The 23,596-nt window shown below is 41.3% G+C and overlaps 1 protein-coding gene across 4 annotated transcripts in view; it reads left to right on the forward strand.

Annotated features, from left to right (window-relative positions):
* Positions 1 to 22,877, forward strand: part of LOC149322674 (cyclic AMP-dependent transcription factor ATF-7) — a 134,184-nt gene extending 111,307 nt beyond the window's left edge. For all 4 annotated transcript variants that reach the window (XM_089481287.1, XM_089481294.1, XM_089481311.1 and 1 more), the window contains 8 exons: positions 5,493 to 5,627; positions 8,552 to 8,709; positions 10,255 to 10,354; positions 11,953 to 12,066; positions 13,374 to 13,526; positions 16,253 to 16,450; positions 19,306 to 19,414; positions 22,091 to 22,877. In XM_089481287.1, the coding sequence (XP_089337413.1) occupies positions 5,493 to 5,627; positions 8,552 to 8,709; positions 10,255 to 10,354; positions 11,953 to 12,066; positions 13,374 to 13,526; positions 16,253 to 16,450; positions 19,306 to 19,414; positions 22,091 to 22,308 (1,185 nt within the window). In that variant the 3' untranslated portion in view covers positions 22,309 to 22,877. The remainder of the gene's footprint in view (positions 1 to 5,492; positions 5,628 to 8,551; positions 8,710 to 10,254; positions 10,355 to 11,952; positions 12,067 to 13,373; positions 13,527 to 16,252; positions 16,451 to 19,305; positions 19,415 to 22,090) is intronic.
* Positions 22,878 to 23,596: the final 719 nt, after the last annotated feature.

A 23,596-nucleotide genomic window follows, 5' to 3' on the forward strand; every position in this document is an offset into this window, starting at 1 on the left:
TATTTACAAATGGCAGATAAGCTTACCCAGCAAGTTTACAAAATGTCAAAAATGAGTGGTCTGCGGTTAGAATTTGCAAGCGTGTATTTCTGGAAAGAGCAGAATTATTTCCATGTTGTTTTAAGTAGAGGGATTTTCTTGCATATATTACAGGATTTAAGGCAAGATGTAGAATGAGAGAGAAATCTTTTATTGGCCTAATTACTTGTTGCAGACTTTGGAAGCTAGCCCAGCCATAGCTGAAATCAAGTTTCACAAAACAATGTAACGTTTGAAGAAATACTGGAGTAAAAGTGTTCTCTGAAGTTTCTTCCCAGAAAACTTTGGGGGGGGAAAGATGTTATGGTGTGCATATGTGTTAAAATGTGCTTTGATTTTTCAAAGCATTTGTAAAACTGCTTTTTATCTCCTATGCTGAAATCTGCTTAGTAAACATATAAGCCTTTTCAGTGAGCATTTTTTCACAGCTCAGTAGTTGTGGAGATTACATTATATAAATATATTTCAAAACATACTGAGTTGAGGAATTCAGAACATTGTAATTCTAATTTTATTTATTAAATTATTTTAACCTGTTTTTCAGTTCATAAAACTCTCTCCCCTATGCAGTCATCATATTTAAACCTTGCAATATAAAATATGAAGTTAAGAGCAAGAAAAATGATTTAGCTGGCTAAAATATGTGAAACTCCTGACAGAATCAGGAAGCTTGGTATCTAAAAATGACTAGAAAAGAAATAATTTTCAAGTGTTTTATTCTTTCACTTTTTACATTTCAAATAAATTAAAAGTAATAGCATTGTCCTCTTGACCATGTCTTTATCTTACATGCTGCTTTTGCTGTGTGTTTTTTTTAAACAGTTATAGCCATTTTAGTATCTGTTCTCGGTTTCTTGCCTGTTGTTGTTGTTACCACTATTATCATTATTATTAAGGCACAGAATATTAACTTTCATTTTGAGGTCTGTTTTATAAATAGTTAGAAGCCCACAGTCTAGCCAGACATTTTATATATTAAGACCACCCACAAATACTGTTGTTGGACTATTTTAATAGGTACTGCTACAGCTTATGGATTGCTGGAAGTTTCTTTCTTGTTAAATATGATTTGCCCTAATATTTCTGACCTCCAGCAGGGGACTGCAGCATTTCAAAGCTTGACTAGTTTCTGGCAGACTGAAGGAATTACCCAGCTAAAATTGCCTGGATTTTTAGATCCAGCTGGTTTGCTATTCAGAAAAGTTGGCAGGCACTGCTGGGCGCATTCATGAGATGCTTTGAACATTTGGCTCAATGAAGTCCAGTTGCTGGTGCTAGTTTTAGTTTGTGTGGGATTTGGGGTGGGTGGGAGGACCGGATAGTTCCAGCTACTGAGTTTGTTGTAATTAAATGGAGAAAACGAGGATATTCCTGGATGTACTGTTTTGTGACTGATGGCCTTCTCATTCAGAGCATCAATTATGTACAGTCAGTACATACCTGATGGCAATATCTGTGTTAATCTCTACTGTATACCCCCTTTAAACACAATAAGAAGCAAAACAGGTGTGATGTCCAGAAGCAGACTTATTGGGGAAGACAACTGTGGCTTTTGTGTGTGTGTTCTGCCCTTCCTTTGAACAGTTCAGAATGGCATACATTGTTCTTTCCACCATCATCACCATTATCTTCAGAACAACCCTGTGTGGTAGTTTAAACCGAAAGACAGTGACCACTGAATTTTTGGCCTTAGAATTCCATCCTAATTTAGCAGTTTCTCCAGGAAGAAGAAGCTCTTAGGAGGATTTAAAATTTCCACTTAATATTAAAACTTTATTGACACTTAGTGATACTTCTCTGAAGAAATGGTGAAGAAATGGATACTTCTTGTGTAAATAGGAGGCTTGATTCTTCCCTTAACCTGCTTCCTACAGTGCCCATTTTCTTTTATGCTAAGAAGTCTGGGTAGTTTGGTAGGAGACAGAACACCATAAATTGAGAGACTGGAAATAATTAATTGTAATTTATGTTGTTGGCCCCTGATTCATTAAAATTTTAAACAACAAGTTATAATTTAAATCATTAACTGACAGTGATATTAGCAGACTGAGTAACAATTAACATTTTATGCTATTTTAATTCACTGATTTGGAAGATCAGGCATTTTTAGCAGATTTTTTAAAAATTTAAAACTAATGTGCTACTACCTGATGAACTAATTTTATAGTTATGCAAAGGGATCTTATAGCACCTTTGAGTCTAACTGTAAAAAAGAAGCAATGTCTCCTAATTTTATAGTTTTCACTTAATGGTTAACATTAATTAACTGTTTTGCATATTACCATTAATGAATTATCTGTAACAATAAAGCTTCTAAGCTGTGCAGAAATGTTTGACCAGGTACAGGCAGTCTAAGGCTTTGTTGATCAGCAGTGGTTCTCTAGAGAAGGATGGTGGGCTGACGCTAGAAGTCTCATTCCTTAAAATTACTTGTTTGTAGGTTTTATTTCCCTTTGTGCCATGTTCTCCATGCCTCTACAGCTTAACAGGTTGCAGTGGGAACTTCGCCGTCAAGACAACATACTTCATTGGGCCAGATATGGCTCAGTGGTCTCACAGCTGCTGACCTTTCATCTATGGCCTGCTTTAAACTGTAATTTTAAAGTGTGTGACCATATTTGTTGTTGTTTGGTTTAGAAGTGTGGGTGCGGAATGGACAAATTAACAAAAGAAACTACTATGAGTGCTACAATTCCGTGTTCATTGCAGAACTCAAATTGACTTTTTTGTTCACTAGCTTGGAAGCCACTCCCCCTGAAATCAATTTTACTTATGCATAAGCACTTTTAGAACAGCAGTATTAATATGACAAACTGGAAGTCTCAGTAATACAGAACAGACTTTGCACACAGAAGATCCCAGGTCCATTGCTGTGACCTGTATATTGAAAACAAATAATAAAAATATCAGGTGATATAGAAATCTTTCTATATCACCTGCTTTCCTGAGATCCAGAGAGCCACTACTTGTCAGGGTAGATGACACTGGGTCTCTGTTGGACAAGTGCAAGGCTAAAGAAGTAGCAAGGAGGAGGAGGAGAGATGTGTGCTTCATCTACAGAAGCCAACTAGATGAGCAGTTGACCCTTGCTTGTAAGGGGGCAGTATCCTCCACTTTACCTGAGCATGCAGGTTGTCATAGGGCATGCCAAATGGGGAGTTTGACATGCTTGACTCTGTCACTGAATGGAACAGCCAGGAAGCTGCTACTATGGACCTTTTGTAGGGTCACCCAGTGTCTACTCCAGGACAGTGACCGCAGCTTTCTGCCCAATGATAGGACTGCCTCTGGATAGTCCACACACAAGGAGTAATGCAGCAAAGGCCAGGGAGAGGAAATTGGGAGGGAGACAATGGCAGATATGCTTGCACTAAGCAAAATACTGAGAAGAAGTAGGAAACAAGAAAAGATATATGATCCAGTTAAATATTCCTTCCCCATATTTTCTAGGTAGCTACTAAAAAAAAATTCTTTCCTTGCATACCTCCAAGGATGACTTGCTCATGCTGACTTGCCTATTGCTTCTCAGAAGCTCATTATACCCTTTTTAAAAAATCATCTTGGCAAGCTACCATCCAAGGACTTTGAGGAGGCACTGTGCTCCTGTTTTTTATCACTTCAGGACCAATTGATGTGCTATTTCTCCTTCCTGATTTGCCAGGAGCACTCCATGCCCCTGGTTTTTGCCATTTCCTTTTGCTGTTGCGCTGACCCCCGTGATCAAGGGAGGCAACAAGCTGCTGTGGGCAAAATTGGAAAAGGCCACGCAGCATGGCTGAAATGAAAATAGGTGTGGCGGCACACTGCCAGGCTCAGGCATATGGTGAGGTTTTATTACAATGGGCCGGTCATAGATTTGTAATAACTGGTATGGCTCTCTTGTTGACTTTTGATAAATCAAGCAATAATTCAAAAATGACTTATATAATGGGTTACAGTGCTTCTATGAATGAAAGTGCTTTTTGTAACCTAAAGGCATTTTAGTTTTCCTTTTTTTTTTTTTTTTACATTTTCAAAGCTCTTTTTAAAAAAGGTGAAAGAAAGAAAAGCTTATGTAAGTGTTACTTGCAGAATCTGAAAAATACCAGATCCCTGTGTTAATAAGCAATTTTGGTATGGGCTCCTAGAACAGATACTGTATATACTCATGTATAAGTCTAGAAATTTTATTTTAAAAATTGACTCAAAAAATCTGAGTCAACTTATCCACGGGTCAATGTACTTTACTTTAACTCTCATAAAAATAGAAACCATCTCCTGGTGAACCGCAGGAGTGTCATCTTCCTGGAAGCACTAACCTTCCTCTATTCTCTCATTGCTCTGTCCTTCAATGTGAACACAAACAGTTATGCCTCCTGCAATTTTGTAAGTTCTTTGGCATTGTTTTCCCTTGCTTCATCCTTTAGATCCTTTGTTACATAACCCTCAGTCTTACTCTCGACTTATCCACTGGTCATATCAAAATCCATCAGTTTGGCCCCTAAACCTGCCCTCAACTTATACATGAGATTGTCTTATAGTCGAGTATATACAGTATAACACAATGTTCTCCTGGAGGTGTAGTGCTCACTGCTCCTGTGTCATATAGAGTACACTTTCTCAGTCTAAGGCTGCAGCTGCACTGCAGAAATAATGCAGTTTGACACGCTTCTAACTGCCATGGCTCAGTGCTATGGAAATCTGGGATTTGTAGTTTTATTAGATATTTCATCTTCTCTGCCAGAGAGCTCTGGTGTCACAACAAACTACAAATGCCGGGATTCCATAGGATGGAATCACTGTAGTTAAAGCGGTGTCAAACTGCATTATTTCTGTAGCATAGATGCAACCTATATCAGGGTTTCTCAACCAGGGCTGCTGAAACCCTAGGGTTTCACCAGAGGTCACTAGGAGTTCCACAAGAGATTGTGACTTCCAAAAATAAGCGTTTCTAAGCTGCAGATGTAATAATTGTTATGCAGGGGTTCCCCGCTACCTGAAAATTATTTCAATGGTTCCTTCAGGGTAAAAATGTTGAGAGAGGCTCATCTAGAGAGTGCTGTAAGCATAGCCCCAGTAATATTTGTTCATATACTACAAGTCCTTGACAGGAAGAGTTAATAGTAGCCCAAGTTAGGATGGGGAATCTTTAGCCTTCCAGATCTTGATAAACTGCTGTTCCCCCCCACTGCTGTTCCCCCCTTCATTACCACTGGCCACGCTAACTGAAGCTGATGAAAAGTGGGAGTCCAGCAAAGTCTGGAGAGCCAGAGGTTCTCGGCTATTTAGTAGCTCATTTACTGCCATATTAATATCAGGATTGTTTGGGGGCCCAGAGGAAGCAGCTCCTACAGAAGGGAATGATGGTGTGACACAGGCTGTCCTAAAAGGTAACATGTAAACATCCCTTGTGCATGCTGAAGAAAAGTAATGTAATGGCAAAATACTGAAATACCTATTCTCTGTTTCCATAGTGTTCTGGACCTCTGGATATGTCTCTCCCCTCTACTCCAGATGTCAAAATAAAAGAGGAAGAGCCAGTCGAGGTGGATTCTTCCCCTCCAGACAGTCCAGTAACAAGTCCACGGTCACCACAGGCCAAGGAGAAGGTAGCTTTCCCAACTTTTCTTTTCATTTGTTTTCAGTAGCTTTAAACCCTTCTTGTATTGAAAAAAATGTTTTTTAAAAAATATATATTTGGTTACTCTTTGAAACATACTGGTGAGGGTGCAGAAGATGCAGTAGGCTCAAATCTGTGTGCTTCCTTGGACTCCATGTGCACAAATTGCCCACAGACCCCACTGCTGAACTTTCTAATTAGCTTGGATCATGTGGGAATGCTAGTTGTAAGAACTGGGATTTCCAGTTTTGGAAGGCAGAGACATCCAAAAGGTGCCTTGGTTGTACAGATCATAGCTATGTCATTACCTCTCTGCACAGTCCCAGTTGGGTAACCAGCCTGTTAACAACCCCAGTTGCTCCCCAAGGTATTTGCATAGTGGGGGTGGGAGAACCAATATGGATCTGAACCAAACTGTAGAATGAAGAGGAGCTCGGAAATAATGAAATGAAGTTTATGGAAGCTTAGTTAGTGGCTCTTCGAATTCTTGCCTCTTCAATTAGAGGTGTTGGAATTGGATCCAGATGGATATTTCCAGTATGCTCGCTGCCTGTAGACTCAGTAACTGAGAATTAGCCATCTGTATCTTCTGGCTCCACTGTTCCAGCATCCAGACACACGCGAAATGTTAAACTGTGCAGAGGGCTGGGAATTAGGCACCATGATGCAGCCTTTACATGAATCCATACTGGATTATCTACAGAGCCAGAAGTGCAGCTACCAATTAGAGAATGTGCCAGTGTCCAAATGAAGTTATCAGGTATCAGTTGAAACTGGGAGGGGGGGGGGGGTTGTCATTGTACAGTTTGAAAAAATAAGGCTGTTTCTAATCAAATGTATATTAGTCAGTGGGCAACATTGGTGAAAGGGGGAGCTTTTCCATTCCTAATGGCTGTCAGTCCTGACGTATCACATTCATCCATCTTTTTCTCTCTATAATTGCCCTATTTTGTAGTTAGGACCACGTATCTGATAAGGCTGAGATGGCTTTAAGACATTCTAGATTACCACACTACACTCCTATAGTGCTGCTATTCCACTTTTACTGCTCTGGCTGCCTCCTTTTGCATTCTGGGATTTACAGTTTTGGGAGAGGCATTTAGAATTCTCAGCCAGAGAGCTCTTCGGCCTCACTGAACTACAAACCCCAGAATGCAACAGGAAACAGCCAGAGCAGTAAAAGTGAAATAGCAGCATTATAGGAGTACAGTTGGCCCTCTTTATAGGCAGGCTTGCTTTGAGCTTATGTGGAAGGCAAGCCCTGGCAGAAATAATGGGGCATGTACTTGCACTGCGTGCCCCATGCTCCACCTTGAGCACACTCTCCATTATTTTCTATGGGGCTTGAGCTCACACTCTTTTCCCTATATGCGGGGAGGTCCAGAATGGATCCCCCACGTATGAGGAGGGCAGACTGTATATTGCAGTCATGTGGATGGCCTCCTATCCCTTTTAATGCAAAGTAAAGATGAAATAAGTATGAGTCATCTTCTTTCAATCAAACAACAATTTCTGAGTTTATTCTGGTCATGATCAATGTAAACAGTTTGGATTCCTGACAGTATGTATGTGCACTACTCAGTTGTACCAGACTGATACCAAATTTAGGGGAATATGCACTAGAGTTTTCTAAGGAGATAATTCTAAGTACCTTACCATCAAACTAAAAGTCCCAGGATTCTGTACAAAGAAGACAAACACTCAGAATGGTATCAAACTGCTGTAACGGAGAAGTGTACAGTGATGTTATTGATTTGCATTGAGAAATACAGTCGGCCCTTACCTTACGTGGGGGATCCGTTCCGGACCCCCCCCCCCACTTAAGGCGAATTCCTCCTATGCTCAAGCCCCATTAGAAACAATGGGGCTCGTGCGCGGCGGCGCGGAAGTGCGCGGGGCGCCACAGGCATGCACATGTGATTCTGTGGTCAGCTTTTGGCAGAGTCATGCTGAAGGACTAGAAATTCCTAGGCAGAGCATATGAATCAACGCCACAGTTAACCAGAACTGCAAATGTCAAAGCCACAAATGTGGAGGGGCAATCGTATTGTTTAATTTATTAATTATATAATAGAATATGAGGTAAGGGGAGTGGGGAGGCAATGGAATGTTAGTTGAGGTTAGTTAGGGACTGTGTAACAGGGTGGGGAAGATATATAAATAAAAGTCAGTCAGGTTTAGGCATATATAAGTGGTTTTTAAGGATCTGAATTAGCTAGAGAGGAGAATGAGAGAGGTATTTTAAACGTAATAAATAATTTTCTTTCTTGCTATGTTTAACTTTTGTAAATAAAAAGCTGCTTTTGTTTTTATACACTTTTGGCCTCTGAGAATGCTGTCTATAGGAAATGTTGCGTTCAGGCACGGTGTTTGTGGTGGCAGCAATGAATACAGAAGGGTGGTGCCCATTGGGGATCGAAATTGCATAAATCCTCTTGGGAATCCTGAGGACATTTAGGCAGTCCCCACAGATATTGTAACACACAGGGGCAGGAGGAAGTCCTTACACTCGTGGCAGAGATGCAGATCAGGGAAAGCCCTTCACATATGATGGGTTAAAGGGTAGAAACCTCATATCTGAGAGGAACCCCTGTATTTTGGTGGCAAAGGGGTTGAACAGTCACCATATGTATATATACACTCTTAGAGATTTTGCCTTTTTACTTTTTTTAAATTAAGGTGGGCTTTCTGGCAATATGTTTGAAAGTGTCTGAGAAGTTCCAGCAGATGAACTGAACATTTAATCCTGTGGATATAGAACTTCTGGTCCATACTGTGGAATTATGTAGTTGCTTTGTTTCTCTGCTTCATTTCCCCCCCCCCCCATGAGAGGTGGTCTTGAAAATTATGTGAGTTGGTAAGAGGAACAAGTGATTGGTCACAAACGATTATTACATCTGGCACATTTTTTAGGAGATCACTTCAAAGCCTGTTATCATTTCTACACCGACTCCAACCATTGTACGTCCTGGGTCACTGCCACTGCACTTAGGATATGATCCTATCCATCCTACGCTCCCTTCCCCTACCTCTGTCATCACCCAGGCTCCACCTTCCAACAGACAGCTTGGGTAAGTAAAGGGATGGTGGTTGGCATGGGGAGGAAAACAGCAGCCTTAAAGGTGGTTATGACTGACCATTCAGTAACCTGTCAAAAGAATCAGCAGTTTGTCCTTTAAATCTCATGGTTTCAGACGTTGGCAGTGGTATAGAAAACTGAAAAAACATCCACAAGGAAAGAAATAGCATCCTATAACTCTAAAGACTTGATTGTTTATTATAAGACTACCTTCTGCCCCATGATTAAAGGTTGAGAAGGAACAAGAAGAAGAAGCAGGCTTGACCTCTGTCTTGTGCACTTTCCCACAAACAAAGACTCCAACCACCATCTCCTCACTAGTCAAAGTTCCTACATTGACTGCTGCGCTTGGCTCCCTTGCCCAGAAAAATGGAAGCCTCCAGTCTCCTTTCTTTAGAACGCTTTAGCTTTTGGCCTCCTTGCTTGCTTGGTTCTTCCTTCTTCATTCAGTATCCCAGTGCTGGTTGGATCTTTGCTCAAAATGCTTTTTAACAAGATTCTTCCTTGTCTCCTGAAATTTTCACTTTGTTCACACTATACTCTTGAAGTATAAGGTGGCAGAGAAGCATTGTCAGGCTTTCTAGGCTTTTCCATGTAGACCCCTCTCTTTCTCTCGCTCACTCGCACACGTTGAGACTATTGCAGCTCTCTGGTATCTAATGTCTAGTTTTGCCCCAAGACTGATCCTCTCTCAAAAGCGGAACTAGGAAACCTTTGGCCAGTGAAACATTTTGTTCTATAACTCCCTTGAATGGTTGGGGTTCCTGAGAGCCAAAGTTGCAAAGGTCCATTTGGAAGGCCAGTGTCTCCCTACCTTGTTCTAAGGTGTAACCTCTTCCCAGATATTGTCTACTTTAGTTAGGTCTGGTATCTCAAGATGGCTCCCTTCTCCACCCTGAATCTCACCACTCAGTATCTTTCTCTGTATGGCTAGGACGAGCAGTTTGTAGGTTAGGGCTGCTGCTGAAAACTGACTGAAAGACAATCTTCAAAAAGACCACACAGCTTTTCTTTTTTCCTCTGGGTACTACAGCTGTCCTCCATTTAAGTGTAACCAGTGACAAGTATCCCTCTGCTGATCTGATTGCTGCTGTCAAGCTTGCATAGCACATTGAGTGCCTACTTTTGCAATGAGAGACAGATAGTACTTCTGCACCTGAACAGATGGCTCATCTCTCTCTCTCAAATCCAGTGTTGGCCACTGATTCAAACATTGTACTTCTTGTGACAAATGGCAGGAATGTCAGATCTGAACATGAGCAGACAAGTGCGCACTATGAGCATCTGTGCTTTTGCAGTTCATGTCTTTTCTGGCTAGGATATTTCTGGATTCTTAATACTTCTCTGCTGGCTTTTTTTCCATTGCAGTGATACCCAGGTTGTTCTGTGAAGAGTTGAGAACAGGTGGGTGGGTGGGTGGGTGGTTCATTTGGTTCTGAAAGAATCCCCCGCATCTAGAACACATTGGACAGAATCTCTGTTTGTGCATATGAATGGAACTTGTAATATCTTTTGCTTATGTGTTGTTTTCTTCCAGGTCTCCAACCAGCTCTATACCACTTGTCATGCACCTTGTGAATGGGCAAACCATGCCTGTCCTTCCTGGCCCTCCCGTTCAGATGCCTTCTGTCATATCGGTAAATGGAAGCTTCCAGCACAGTTACTTTTGATAAAGGAAGGGACAGCTTTTCCCTTTGCAGAGCATATGTGGGCACTTTAATTTGCAAAATTGACATCTCTCTCTCTTTTTACCCCTCTGTGTGAGATAAGCCAGGGCTGGAGGGGAGGATGTGGCGGTGGAGGGGAGAGGCTGCCTGCAAGGTAGCAGTGCCTGCCAAACACATTGCGGGACAATCAGGCCTCAGAAGTGAGCCTTCGTTTCAGCAGATGGCTGACACTGTCAGTTCCAGGGCTGGGAATGGCAGGCTCTCTGATTAGCTTGCTCTATGCTGAAATCACTCAAGCTTGCAGAGAACATGTTGGCCTCTTCAAGCCAGAAAAACTCCCTCCCTGGACTCTTTGGGGCATGAAATGGTTATTTAGCTTTTATTTCTGCATATGAATTTTCTTGGGATCTGTGAGTGACAAATGCGAGTACCGTCTGGTGCAATTTGCATTGCTTTTTCTGTCTACAACACAGCCTGTGCAGATCCAGAGTTGCCTTTTTAATGTCCTTTTCATCCCTTTTTAAATGCTCAGAAAGTTTATATCATGTTTTGGAAATCAGAATCAGCTGAGTGGAAGCCTTATATAATCTTAAAAGCTGTTTTGTGATGCTTAAATATTTTTTATACTTTTTTGGAAAATCCACCTTTCCTTTTAAGGACCTTAAAGCAATATATATGGTTTCTCCATCTCATTTGATCATCATAGCAATGCTGTAGGGTAGGGTACGTTGAAAGAGTATATTGACCAAAGGTCAGCCAATGAGCCTTGTGGCTGGGTGTGGATTTGAACCTAGGTTTCCCGGTCCAGTCAGAGTTTGCCATTATTCCACATTTACTCTCCAAACTTGTCTCATATCACAGCTCTTTTCAAATTGTTTACTCATTACCAGCAACATCTGATTTCATAGTAAGATGCTTGTGATGGCTGCATTACACATTGCGGATTTTTAATGCAACAGAGACTATAGTTACTCTTACATCATGTTGATCAGCTTTCCACTGTGTAAATAGAGTACTGTATTGAACTAGATTGGTTTTTGGTCTGATCCAGCATGACTTTTTTTTGGTTATTAAGTATATGCTTAAGATGTTATACATATAGACCTAACATTCTAATAAGTAGGCTTTCACCAACCTAATTCCCTCCAGATGTTTTGAATCACAATTCCTAGCATTCCTAATTGTTGGCCATGCTGGTTTGAATTGATGGGAGGTGAAATCCAAAACATCTGGAAGGTGTCATACTGCAGAAGACTGGAAAAAGGCAACAAAAAGGAATATCATTCAGGTACAAACATAAGGGAGCCAGAACTGGAGATGACTGCTGAGGCTTGCTGTAGAGCAGTCTGTGGAGTGACTCAGAGGAAAAGGAAAAAGGCATTAAAGTTTTCCCTTTTGCCTCCAGATTCTTCTTCTTCTGAATTAAGCAGCTGTATTGTTTGTTGTACTGTTGGCAGGATTTTGCTATTTTTCAAGCAAGATTTTTTGTTCCTTTCTCCTTTACAGAAGGAGCTTATCATAAACACTGCTTAACACGAGGTGCTTTCTATTCTCCTTCCAACATATAGCTAGCAAGGCCTGTGTCTGTGGTGCCAAACATTCCTGGTATTCCTGGTCCTCCAATTATTAGCAGTGGCTCCATTTCACCATCAGGCCTTCCAGTGCACTCAGAAGCCAAAATGGTGAGTTCCATCACATAACAATAGAACCACTCACATGTGCTTAGTTGCTGTAATTTGGAGGAAATTAGAGAAATCTCACCCTTCCAACTTCACAAGACTATTCATCCTCTGTGAAAGCTGTTGCAGGAGGCGTCTTCTTTCCATAGTGGGGTAATGTCTCCAAGGGTCTCAGAGTATGTGTGTTTACTTCATTTCAAAAGATGGGACAGCTAAGTATTCTCCTCTCAGATTCACACACTTTTAGTTTTTTAAAATCCTCCCTGCAATCTCTTTTAATATGTAAAGTAAATCTATAGTCCACAACCTCCAGCTTATTGTCATAATTAGTATGTGGAGGGAATGGTGCTTAGTTGTGCTTTCACTTTTAATATTGATGCAAAAGAATAACCTATTTGTTGTTGTGTGCCTTCAGTTCTAATTAAAGAACGTTTAGTTCCCAAGTTAATGTAACAAATATGGATATTCAAAGTTGTACTGTAATTAGATAGTCACAGGGATAGGTTGTGTGTTTCATAAGCTATTTTTGTTAGAATTATTTGAAATACAAAGAAACTAGAGTTTATGACATGTTTTAGTTGCTGTGAAACCTTTTGAGAAAAGACAGGTTTGCACCCCAGTCCATTATTTCTAGATAACTTGGTATGGATCCAGCAGGTCGCTAGGTTTAGGCAACAATCTTCCAGTAACCCAAGATTTTTTTCTTTGTCTTTTGAACAACTGAGTTTAAAACCCTATATTACAAACTGCCTTTGAAACGCCTTCTCAGGTGGATGGCTCCTAGCCTTACCAATCAAAAGCCATTATGCTGTTCTTCTAACTTCCCCTTCTTAACTCAAAAAAAAAAAAAGTGAAAGAAGCACTGGGAAAATTTGGGAGGATTATAAATGGAAATGCTATGACATCTGAACTGCCTCCCCACTGTCAGATTCCTGAATTAGGAAAAACCTCATTTGGAAGAGCCCTATGTTTCAAAGAATTTGCCACATGGTATGAAGAGGGAGATATTTGACAATAACAGCAAAAAACAAAACAAAACAAATGATACAGCCCTCCTCGGCTTTCAAAACAAATTACCACCAGGGTGTTACAGAGTCTGTAGCCACAAAAGTGTACAGCTCTACCTGTAAAACAAAGGATGAATATTAAAAACAGTTCAGGCAAAGTTACCATTGGATGCAACCTCACATCCAAAAGAGTTTTACCAGTTCTTATTCTCAAACGTCTACATCCTTCTAGGATATGGTCAGCAAACTGGAAAGAAAGCAGTAGGCCTCTGTTAATCTTTTGTTGTTTTTCTTCCCTTGCAGAGACTCAAAGCCAGCCTGACACAGGGAGTGACTTCCTCACTAAATGGCAACAGCATGGTGGTGGGTTCTGCAAGCACCATGGTGACATCCCATCCAGAACAGGGTCAAATACTCATCCAGCATCCTGATGCACCTTCCCCTGCCCAGCCACAGGTCTGCTTGAAGCCATAACGGATTAGGGTTGGGGGGGGGGGGGGCTGGTGTGTTGTAAAAAAAGCAGAGGTAGAAGGGCTGGGGAACCCTTGGACCTCCAAGTGTTTTGGCATTCCATTACCAGAAGCCACGGCATGGTCAATGCTAAGGACTGTCCAAAAAACCTGAAGATCTAAAATCCTCCCCCCCCCCCCTTTTCCCCCTAGGCATTTGAAATTAGCTGCAACTCTATGCTAGGGGTACAGCTTGGCAACTAATATAAAATCAAATGGCTTCTGTTGGATTCAGACAATTGGAGCCTTGTCATAATATGAACCGTTTATCAGCTTTTATAATTGTGGAGGTGACTTCTAGATGGTAGGTAGAAATAAAAGGCTAGTACTTAAAAAAAAACCCTGATGAGTGGCAAGATAATGGCATCATTTATAAGGTGTACAAGTTATACTGTATACAAAGCTCCTAACTGTGCTGCTATCTCTGATCTGTTTAAGCATATTTGGTAAAATTTTGAAGCATTTTAATTCGTTTCTGGAGAAAATAGAGACATGACTATGTGTGCACCAAAGGCAATAATGTCTCTTCTTCTATTAAAACAATAATCTCTGCAAAAAAATATGTCAGACCAGGCCATTTTTCAGTTGTCAGGAAGCAACTGGTATTTAATTTTGCATAGCTCCCAGTCTTTTCCCCATATCCCTGTAAACCTGAGGCATATATATGATGCTGGCTTGGGGGCCAGCGGACATTCTCCCCCTCAGCAGTCCGCTGCCTCAGAGGAAGCTGGGTGTCTTTTGTCTATCTTGCATAGAAAGAGTGCTCTGTACAGAGATCTCCAAAAGGCTGGGGTGAAGAGCACACTTTCTAGTTTTCCACCAGCAAATCATGACACAGATTTCTCTGTTGTTGCTGCTTCCAGCAATAGAGAAAGAGCAATCTGTATAAAATCAGTGAGAAATCAGTGGTGATGGAACATCTGGTGGGGAGGGCAGCAGTCAGGAAACCGATGGTAAGCTATGTTTTAATAATAATAATAATAATAATAATAATAATAATAATTTTATTTATGTTTCCCCGCCTCTCCCATTGGATCGAAGCGGGGTTACAGACTAGGTAAAATCCAACATATACATAAAAATCTTTAAACAAAATTACTAACATTACAATCTCAGCATATCAATAACAATTATCAATTAAATTACCAGTTGACAATACAATCGGGGAATAGAACAGCATCTCTTTCAGGGAACATGTCAGTCAGTATATTATATCATATTAAATCAATTTCCAATTGATTGGTACCCGATGATCTGAGGGTGCGGGGCGGATTATGAAGGAAGAGGCGGTCCCTTAAGTAAAGCTTTAGCAGTGGTGGTGAATCTTTTAAAGACTGAGTGCCCAAACTCAAAGGCGTTCTGGCACTGGGTAACACCGGGGGGAGGGGGGGGAGACGGAACTTCCAGGGGCAGGACTTCCACTCTATGGGGGTGGGACTTCTGGGACCGGGACTTTCCCAGAGACATCTAAAGGCCTGGGAGGGCCTGTTCTTCCTCTTCCCCCTACCCTCTTGGGCCTGAAGTTGCTTCTGGATAGGTGCGCACCCTCCTCTCTCCCTTCTCTCCACATGCCCTCCAAAATGGCTTTGCATGCCAGAGAGGGTACACATGTTATAAGTTCGCCACCACAGCCTTAGGAGGCTGGCAGTTATACTCTGTACTGAAGACTCTTTGACTTTCTGTATTTATTTGCCTCATGCCCATAAAAACCAATTTTCCTTTTTTCCAGTTTGTCAAAAACTCTTTAGTGTAACCTTGGAGTCGGCAAATAAAAATAAGCATAGAAATGTTATGTGTATTTTTCTCACATCCATATGTTTTTCCAGTTGTCAGATTCTCGTTGCAGAATCTGTGAGATGTTGGCATTGAATTCCTGGATCCCTTGGCCTTTATTCTGTTGCTTCTGTTATCACTGCTGCCAGGCATTTACCACTTAGACATCAAAGTGATAGGGACGCAGTCTGGAATATAGAAGGCAATATTTTGAGATCTACACTCCCTCTGTCTCTTCCTGTTTTAATTACTTTGGTTTAAATGCTTCTCCATTTGGTCCTGCCAGCTCACCAAATGCCAGCCTTCCATCAAAACTGCCACCTGCTCTGTCAGCTAGAAAAAAAGCTTCCAGAAGTTTACTATCCATATGTTGTCTGACTGACAGTGAGTGGTAGTGAGGTGTAAACAGGCCTGCCTAGTTTTAGAGCCCATTTGGTGGGGTTGAGCTAAGGCAGAAAACCTACAGATCTGTTTTTTCTCTTGACAGTTCATTTCATTTCCTTTGTTCTTTGAAAAAAATAACAAAAAAAGTCAGAATCTTTGTAGAACTGAAAGAATGCAAATGTGTAGAAGATCAACGTGATTATTGCACTGTAAAAACCTGTAAGAAAAAGAGTTTAACATTGTTCTAATTAAAGAATTGTGAAGCCAGTTGATGTTTGAATGGATTTTGAATCACTTAAGTACAGTATGTCAGTGCAAAATCTTATACTTTTGTTCTATCTGAATAGTCTGATGAGAACTTATAAGGATGATATGAGATCAAGAACTGGAAAAGCGTTCTCAACTCTATGTTGATACTGACTAGCTGCTGAGATGGGCTTTACTGAGAAGACAGTGAACTGCTTATTCTTATTTTTTGTTGCTTTCAGTCATTCTTCTTCTCTTCTTTAATCCCAGGTTTCCCCAGCTCAGCCCACTCCAAGTACAGGAGGCAGACGGAGACGCACAATGGATGAGGACCCCGATGAACGAAGACAGCGTTTCTTGGAACGGAACCGTGCTGCAGCTTCCCGCTGCCGCCAAAAGCGCAAGCTGTGGGTATCATCCCTGGAGAAGAAGGCAGAGGAGCTGACAACACAGAACATCCAACTAAGTGTAAGAATGCAGCCAACAACATAGTGTCTCCATGACTTCCAGTATATTACATGAACCCCTATTTAAATCATAAACATTACAACATTTTAGCCTTCTAGACCTTCACCCCCTGACTGCCCAGGTGAGATGCATTGTAACATACATCAACATCCATTGAAAAGTATATCTGATGCCATGATGCAGATCATGTGAAGAGACAGAAAAATACCTATTCTCTTATTTCCACAGGAAGTTTTTTTTTCAGTAGGCGCAAATATATTTTTCCTCCCTCTAAACCAGGCATTTATTATTATTATTATTAAACTTTATTTCTAAAGCGCTGTAATTATACACAGCACTGTACAAAGTCGGTAAAATTAAAGAGTATATAAAAGCCTGCCCAAGGCGTACATTCTAAGATAATAACAATTAAAAAGAGGAATAGATAAAATTATTGGAAGACTTCCACACTGATGCAGATGGGATAAGTTTAAAGGCTGATTAATCAGACAGAATAATAACTAACTTGTTTTATTTATATACCGCTATTCCAAAGATCATAGTGGTGAACAGCAAGTAAGCTAATTAGCAATACTGTTTTGGAAAGTGTTTCTGCAGAACGTGCAGGTTCCCAGTTCTCAGACTCAATCTCATTGCCAGTAGCTCTCCCAGTTAAGCATCTTAGTTCAATAGAAGGTAAAGAGGGAGGGGGAAGCCAAGTTGACACCTGCAACTTTGCTAACCTCAGTCTGCCCACTTGCCCTATTCATGTCAGTAACTCCCTCCATGAGTCAGGACAGGGCCATGCCATGCAGCTCCATGCCTGACTTTGTATGATTCTCATCCTCCAAGGCACCCATGCTTGCAGAGCCAGTACCTGCAATGTGTGGCTCTTTGTGTGTTGCTGTATTTGTGGAGGCTTTTACATGATTTCAGAACCATAGTCATGCAGGGTTGTGAATCACATGGAAGTCTCCATATGGATAGCAGTACAGTCAAAAGTCTTCCTGCTGAAGGCATTCATTCTGTAAATGTGAATGCCTGCCCAGGTGGAACTGTGGGGTGACAAAGTGGGAGCAGGGCCAGCTGGTGTGGTCCCACCCCTGTCCACCTGGTGAATCCCTCCAGTTTTTACACCATCTAAATAGAACCATAGTTGCTTCTTGATTTCCAAGATAGTTATGAGAATCGTGGATTCAAGATAGACATAATCCCCATTCTACCATCATCAGCCCTGATTTTCTGATTGAATGTCTTTCTCCATCAAGGTTACATGGAACTATAGTTACTGGTAGTAACAGGGCTGCTATTCCTTAGCCTCACTCATCACCTTTCAATCAGAATACTTGGAGGAAAAGGTGCAAATTGAGCTGGCTGTGATATGCCACTTCAGAGTAAACTCAACTCTCTTGGTTTCCTGTACGTCTCCCACAATCTAGGCCTTCAACAATATTTGGAAAGCCTTCATTGCTTAGTGCAGCTGTTCAGGAAACAAGACTTTGCTCATATTTCAAGGTGGTTTGTGTTCTGCTTTGTGTAGCAAGAAGACATGTTTATACACTGCTGGAGTCCTGAGGTGGGCAGGGGGAGGTGTTGTCACCCAAGTCTAAGGTTCTTAATGGCTTGTGCTTGCTCTCTTGTCTGCCACAACATCATGAAGTCTGGATGTGGTCTTTTGTTGCTTTGTACAGGCAGTCTAAGCCAAGTGGCACAGCGTCTTTGAAAGTCTTGGCACACAAGTCCATTTTCGTGGTGTTTGTTAACTCCAAAAACAAAGAGGATTGGTAACGCACAATAGATTTGATGTGTGAAAGAGACAGATGTTGAAAAAAGAAATGTTTGTTACATCTACTTTTACTACTAGTGCAATGGTTTTGTCTACTTAGGGGGGAAAAACACAGAATTTTGCCAGATAAGGACTTCTCTTTCATCACAAAGATCCCTTTGAGTTGAGTGTGTGGGTGTGTTTTGTCCTAATCTTGCCACCCCTTTATGATGCTCTTTAATGTTACCTTTGAAACATTGCAGCTTCCCCCACCTACCATGCATGGGTTAAACTTTAATAAGCTGTTTAGATATTGAAACAGGCTGTGACCTGTAACCCCCACAGGCACTCCAGCAAATAGCTTCAGCATTCCATACAGTTATACTGGTAAAGACAGGATACAGGAAATGCCTTTTGGTCCAGTTGGTCCTGTGGCTCTTGTGTCAAGTTTGGACTAAAGCTCCCAGAATGTTCCAGTGAGTGACATTTTGACTCTCTGCTCTTCAGCAATTGCATTCTGTATACCCTTGAAATTCTTCCCCTTTGCCTACTACCTGAACAGAACCCTTTGTTCTGAGTTCCTTGGGTGGCATCCAGCTATTTTTATACTTCCATGATGGAATCACATTTGAGTGCAGTATCCTTCTACCAGGTGTGTGTGTGTGTGTGTGTGTGTGTGTGGTTGGTTGGTTCATGTTTATGTGTTACTTTTAACCCACCCTGTATCACACGGGCATGAAGCATATAACAGTCCCTTCAAAAATTAAGAGCATTTCATATTTCTATCTGCCCTATGTGATAATATTGCTGTAATAAAAATCTGCCATTGTGGTTTGATGGCATGGATCTGGTCACTATAGTCTGAATGATAATTCATAAGCCTAAGTATAGAATTAAGCCATATGATCAGCATTGTGTAAATGTCCCACAGGAAAGCATGCAGAATGGAGCCTTTCCTGCTGTCAGCAACCAGCAAGAGTCTCCCTTACTGGCTGGCACACTTCCAGTGGGACTGAGCAGCATACAGATTCCCCATTTTATGCAGTATGGCATTGGTCCCAATGATTGTGAGACACAGATGCAATGAGGGCAAATGTTTTCTTTCTCACAGAATGAAGTCACACTACTAAGGAATGAAGTTGCTCAACTCAAACAGCTATTGTTGGCTCACAAGGACTGCCCAGTCACTGCATTACAGAAAAAAACACAAGGTTATCTTGGTAAGTGAAATCCTCTGTAGCTGCAGGGCAAGTAAAGATAAGGGAGTATAGATTTTTTAAAATTTTCAATACTTGGTAAAATGGTAGTTGATAGTAATTACAAAAAAACACATACCCAAATTATAACTGAAAAAAATACCCTTTTACTATAGAATGCTGATGGGCTGTAGTGACTGAGGTAGTTTTCTGAGGATGAGTGTATGTAAGTGTATTACGTGAATTGCTGTGGATTTTTGCACATTTGCATTATCAGTTAATTGTTCTCACTTTTCTCCACATATTTGCATCTTTTTGCATCTGTTTGCTCTCACCCTCTGCTGAAAATGCACCGCTATCCAAATGCATGTGAAGCATATGGATGGCACACATGCAATAATACACATTTCTGCAGTTTTCTGCAGATATTCCAGTAAAAGTCGTAAAGCCTTTTTGTGGGGAGTTTAAAGAGGTTTTTGTGCCCCCTCCCCAAAAGCCCAAGATTCTGAGAATCGCGTGTGGCTGGATTGCATTTGGCTGGATTGCATTCTATTCAGCTGGAATGAGGATTATTTTAGTCATGTAGACTAGTCGTGAAAAAGCCTGGTTCTAATTTGTGAGCACTTGTTTGGGGAAAAAGCATCATTGTATGTATACTTCTCTCTGATTAGCTCATACACTTGAGAGACTGGGATCTCCTTGTGGGTTTATACTTGGGTTCTATTTGGCCCTTCTGATGAGGGTCATCATCTTCACCTATCTATGAAGCAAGTCCAAAGCCTTTTTGCTGTGCATGACCAGGCAGGTGAGGGCTTGTTTCGTGGCTACAACTCAAATTTTGAAATAGCTGTGAACAAGCACCCTATTTTTTTTAAAAAAAATTGTTCAGTGCAGATATTTAGATGGTGGTGAGTATATCTGAGGTAGAACTTGGAAGATTACAATACAGTTCCCCTCTGTACTTGTACCAGAATGATATATCTGTGGGCCTGCATAGGAACAGCCATGGAGGCAGTTGCAGATAAACCAATAAAAAACTTCTTCTTTCTCACTGTTTCTCTCCTCCTCCTGCATCATTTCCCCCTAAATTGTGTTCTCCAGGTCTCTTGTTAATAAGATCTGGAATCTGTATTACCCCTTGATACTCAAGGGACGACTTTTGAAAAGCATTTGTAGGATCATGTTGACAGAATAACTTTGTTTAGCTTGTAAAGATGTGGAGGTGGGGAGGAGAGATGGAAATAATGCAAATGTACAAGATCCAAAATAAAAAAAAAAATTAATGCTCCAGAAGGCATTCCTGCTGAGGATATTCAGAAATCCCACTTGCATGTAGTGAACACACATTCATGCCTTGCAGGGCTCTTGGCATATGTAGTTTATTTTGATTCACTACAGCGACTCACAGCTTGAGAAATGTGGCAATGAAACCAAGCCTCCTCCTGCTCTCCTTTCTTCCCCCAAAGGCTTTGTGTACAACACAGAAAAGCAGAACAATTCTTCACCCTCCCCACCCCCACCTCCATTTCCCTATTAATGTCTGGAGTTTATAGTTCATATTATTAGTCTTTGTTTTCTGCTGGCTGCAGGAATAGAAATTCAGTTCGTGTTGGACTGATAAAAAGGAAAATCTCTTTTTCTCTCTCACACACATGCATACACAGAATTTTATTATGGAGATTTGTGACTAAGCAGCTCCTCAGACAAAAATGCCAGTAGAGCAGGGATGGAATTACAGCTTCCCCATGCACATTTGGGTTATTTTTATTTGTAATACCTTATAAATCATTTTTACTGGTTGGGATCAGGGGAGGTGTGTGGAATGCTCCAATATCTTAAAATGCAAGGATATAATGAAGCAAAACATTAGATTTACAGTCTATCCTGCTAAAAGATTTTTCCCCAAAAATGTTTTTTTTTTCCTTCCCAAAATGCTTTGGAAGTCAAAGCAAGTAGCTCACTTAAAAGTGGGGAATGTCATACTAAGCAGCTTGTGAATATTGGTTATGAACAGGACTATAATATAACTAGTGTTGGTCTATATTTTCCTCTTGTGTGCTCAGTTGTACAAGTGCATTCTTGGGATGAAAGCCTGATTAGTTGTATTTTTTTGCCATTTATCTTGGCAAGAGTCCTTATGTTCCAGCTTAATTTTTAGAATCTATCTGAAGAATTGTGGATACCATTCATCCTGGATTCCCACATGTGATCCCCTTCCTTATGCTGTTCTTCTGATAGAGACTCTCCAGAAAATAGACCTGCAACAATAGAAGAGGATGTATAGTGTGAATTGTTACCATTTTATTACTTGGGTGATGCTGGGTTTGTTTTAGAAGATTCTGTCAACGTAGGTGAGTTACTTTAGCAGTACCAGAAGCAGCCCCTCTCCCCACACATTATTAGACTGCAGTTGCCATCATGCCTCACCACTGAGTGTCCAACAACATCTCAGTCCCACTGTAAAGAGTGTTTTGAGAAAAAGAACAGCACAACTGGTGGGAAACATAAAGAAGGCAGAAAGAAGCAGATTGATTGCCTAGGTTTGTTCTGTTCTAGAAACCAGCCCTGTAGACCTCTATAAATAGTAGAATATGGTGACACTATCTTTAATAACATTTCCTCCCCCCCCCCCCCCTTTGTTTTGTTTCTCTTGCCCTGCTCTACTTTCACCCATGCCCTCACTTTGTTTTGCAAAACCAGAAAGCCCAAAGGAGAGCTCTGAGCCTACAGGTTCCCCAGCTCCTGTCATCCAGCACAGTTCTGTGACTGCTTCTCCCAATGGGCTGAACGTCCGCTCTGCCGCCGAAGCCGTCGCCACTTCAGTCCTCACTCAGATGGCAAGCCAAAGGACAGAACTGAACATGCCTGTACAGTCACATGTCATTATGGCTCCGCAGTCGCAGTCTGCTGGCAGATGATGCCACAAGCCATCTGACATAGAACTAACCAACCAGGACTTGCAGCCGAAGAGACTGAATGCAACTAAGCCCCTTGAGCAGTATGGGGTGGATACATTTTTTCTGTTTTTTGTTTCTTTCTTCACCCCTTCCCTTTTTTCTCTCTCTTAAAAGTGAGTTAAGGGCAGCTATGGAGCTTCTAACAAAATATATCCCAATCTTGGTTCAAAGCAGTTGTTATACTGCTGTCCTGGTTCAAAAGGATGGCTTCAGAGGGAGCAGCTTCACCATCCCTTAGGGATGATCACTCATAGTATAAAACCCCATATCTTGCTCAGTCTGGTCTTAAATGGTTACTATTCAGGTATAGGTCATGCTAACACTAAGCCTTCCTGCAATATGGTTATCCATGGTGCTCTGTGGAGTTGGCTACTTTAGTAAACGGAAGCAAGTTATTACAGAAGCTGTGACATTTTATGGTGCTGCCCATTTAAAAGACACTGCTTTCAGGCATCTCTGGTGTTCCCCTCACCGCTGTAGTTGGCCTTCGATTCTGCACTTTCATACAGACCACCAGCTCAAGACTCTGAAGATGGTAAGCTCCATACCTTTGTAGGTTTTCCCTTCCCAACCCCCAGTTCCCCAAATTGTTTTGTGAATCCAGTAAAGAACGTCACTCTTAGTTGCTGTGATCAGTGGGTGGGTGTTTGTATTCTCAATGATGCAAATGATGACTGCTTATGTGTATCTCAGTTGGCATTGTCTGTGGCTGTGCCCAATATCAGGGATGAGGTAGTATTCTCAGTCATCTTCTTTCTATAAAGTTAATAGCCCTTTTGGCTGTGGAATGAGCCATCGTAACAGATGTATGTGGCATTTTAGATATTAGCAGTTGGGGTCAGGCTAGCCATTTCAGGTGGTCAAAATGCAGGGTTTGTGCACTCTCTGCACTTTCTTGCCTCTTCCCCCTCTCCTTTTCTAGCTGAAGCAGAATAAATAATGTTATGTGATTGTGTGTATCTGCAGAATATACAGCAACCTAACTGATCAGGATAGGGTCACACTGAGCTTATAGGGCCATCCTTGGCTAGGCACTCAGCTGCAGTGTGTGAATCATACAGAGCTGAGCTTGGACAATGTAGGAGTGATGCTGCTGCTATTGCTGCTGCTGCAAAAAGACAGCCTCCATAAGTCTCTGTTAAGTCATAGATTTGTTAGACCATGAACCCCTTTTAATCTCTGTACATTTCAAAGGATCACCTGTTGCATTTCAATCCAGTGAGCTCATTAAGACTGCAGCTTTAAATCA

The sequence above is a fragment of the Sceloporus occidentalis genome, unplaced genomic scaffold, assembly GCF_023333645.1.
Source record: "Sceloporus occidentalis isolate IW3139 unplaced genomic scaffold, rSceOcc1.0.p SCAF_1, whole genome shotgun sequence".
Lineage (NCBI taxonomy): Eukaryota > Metazoa > Chordata > Lepidosauria > Squamata > Phrynosomatidae > Sceloporus > Sceloporus occidentalis.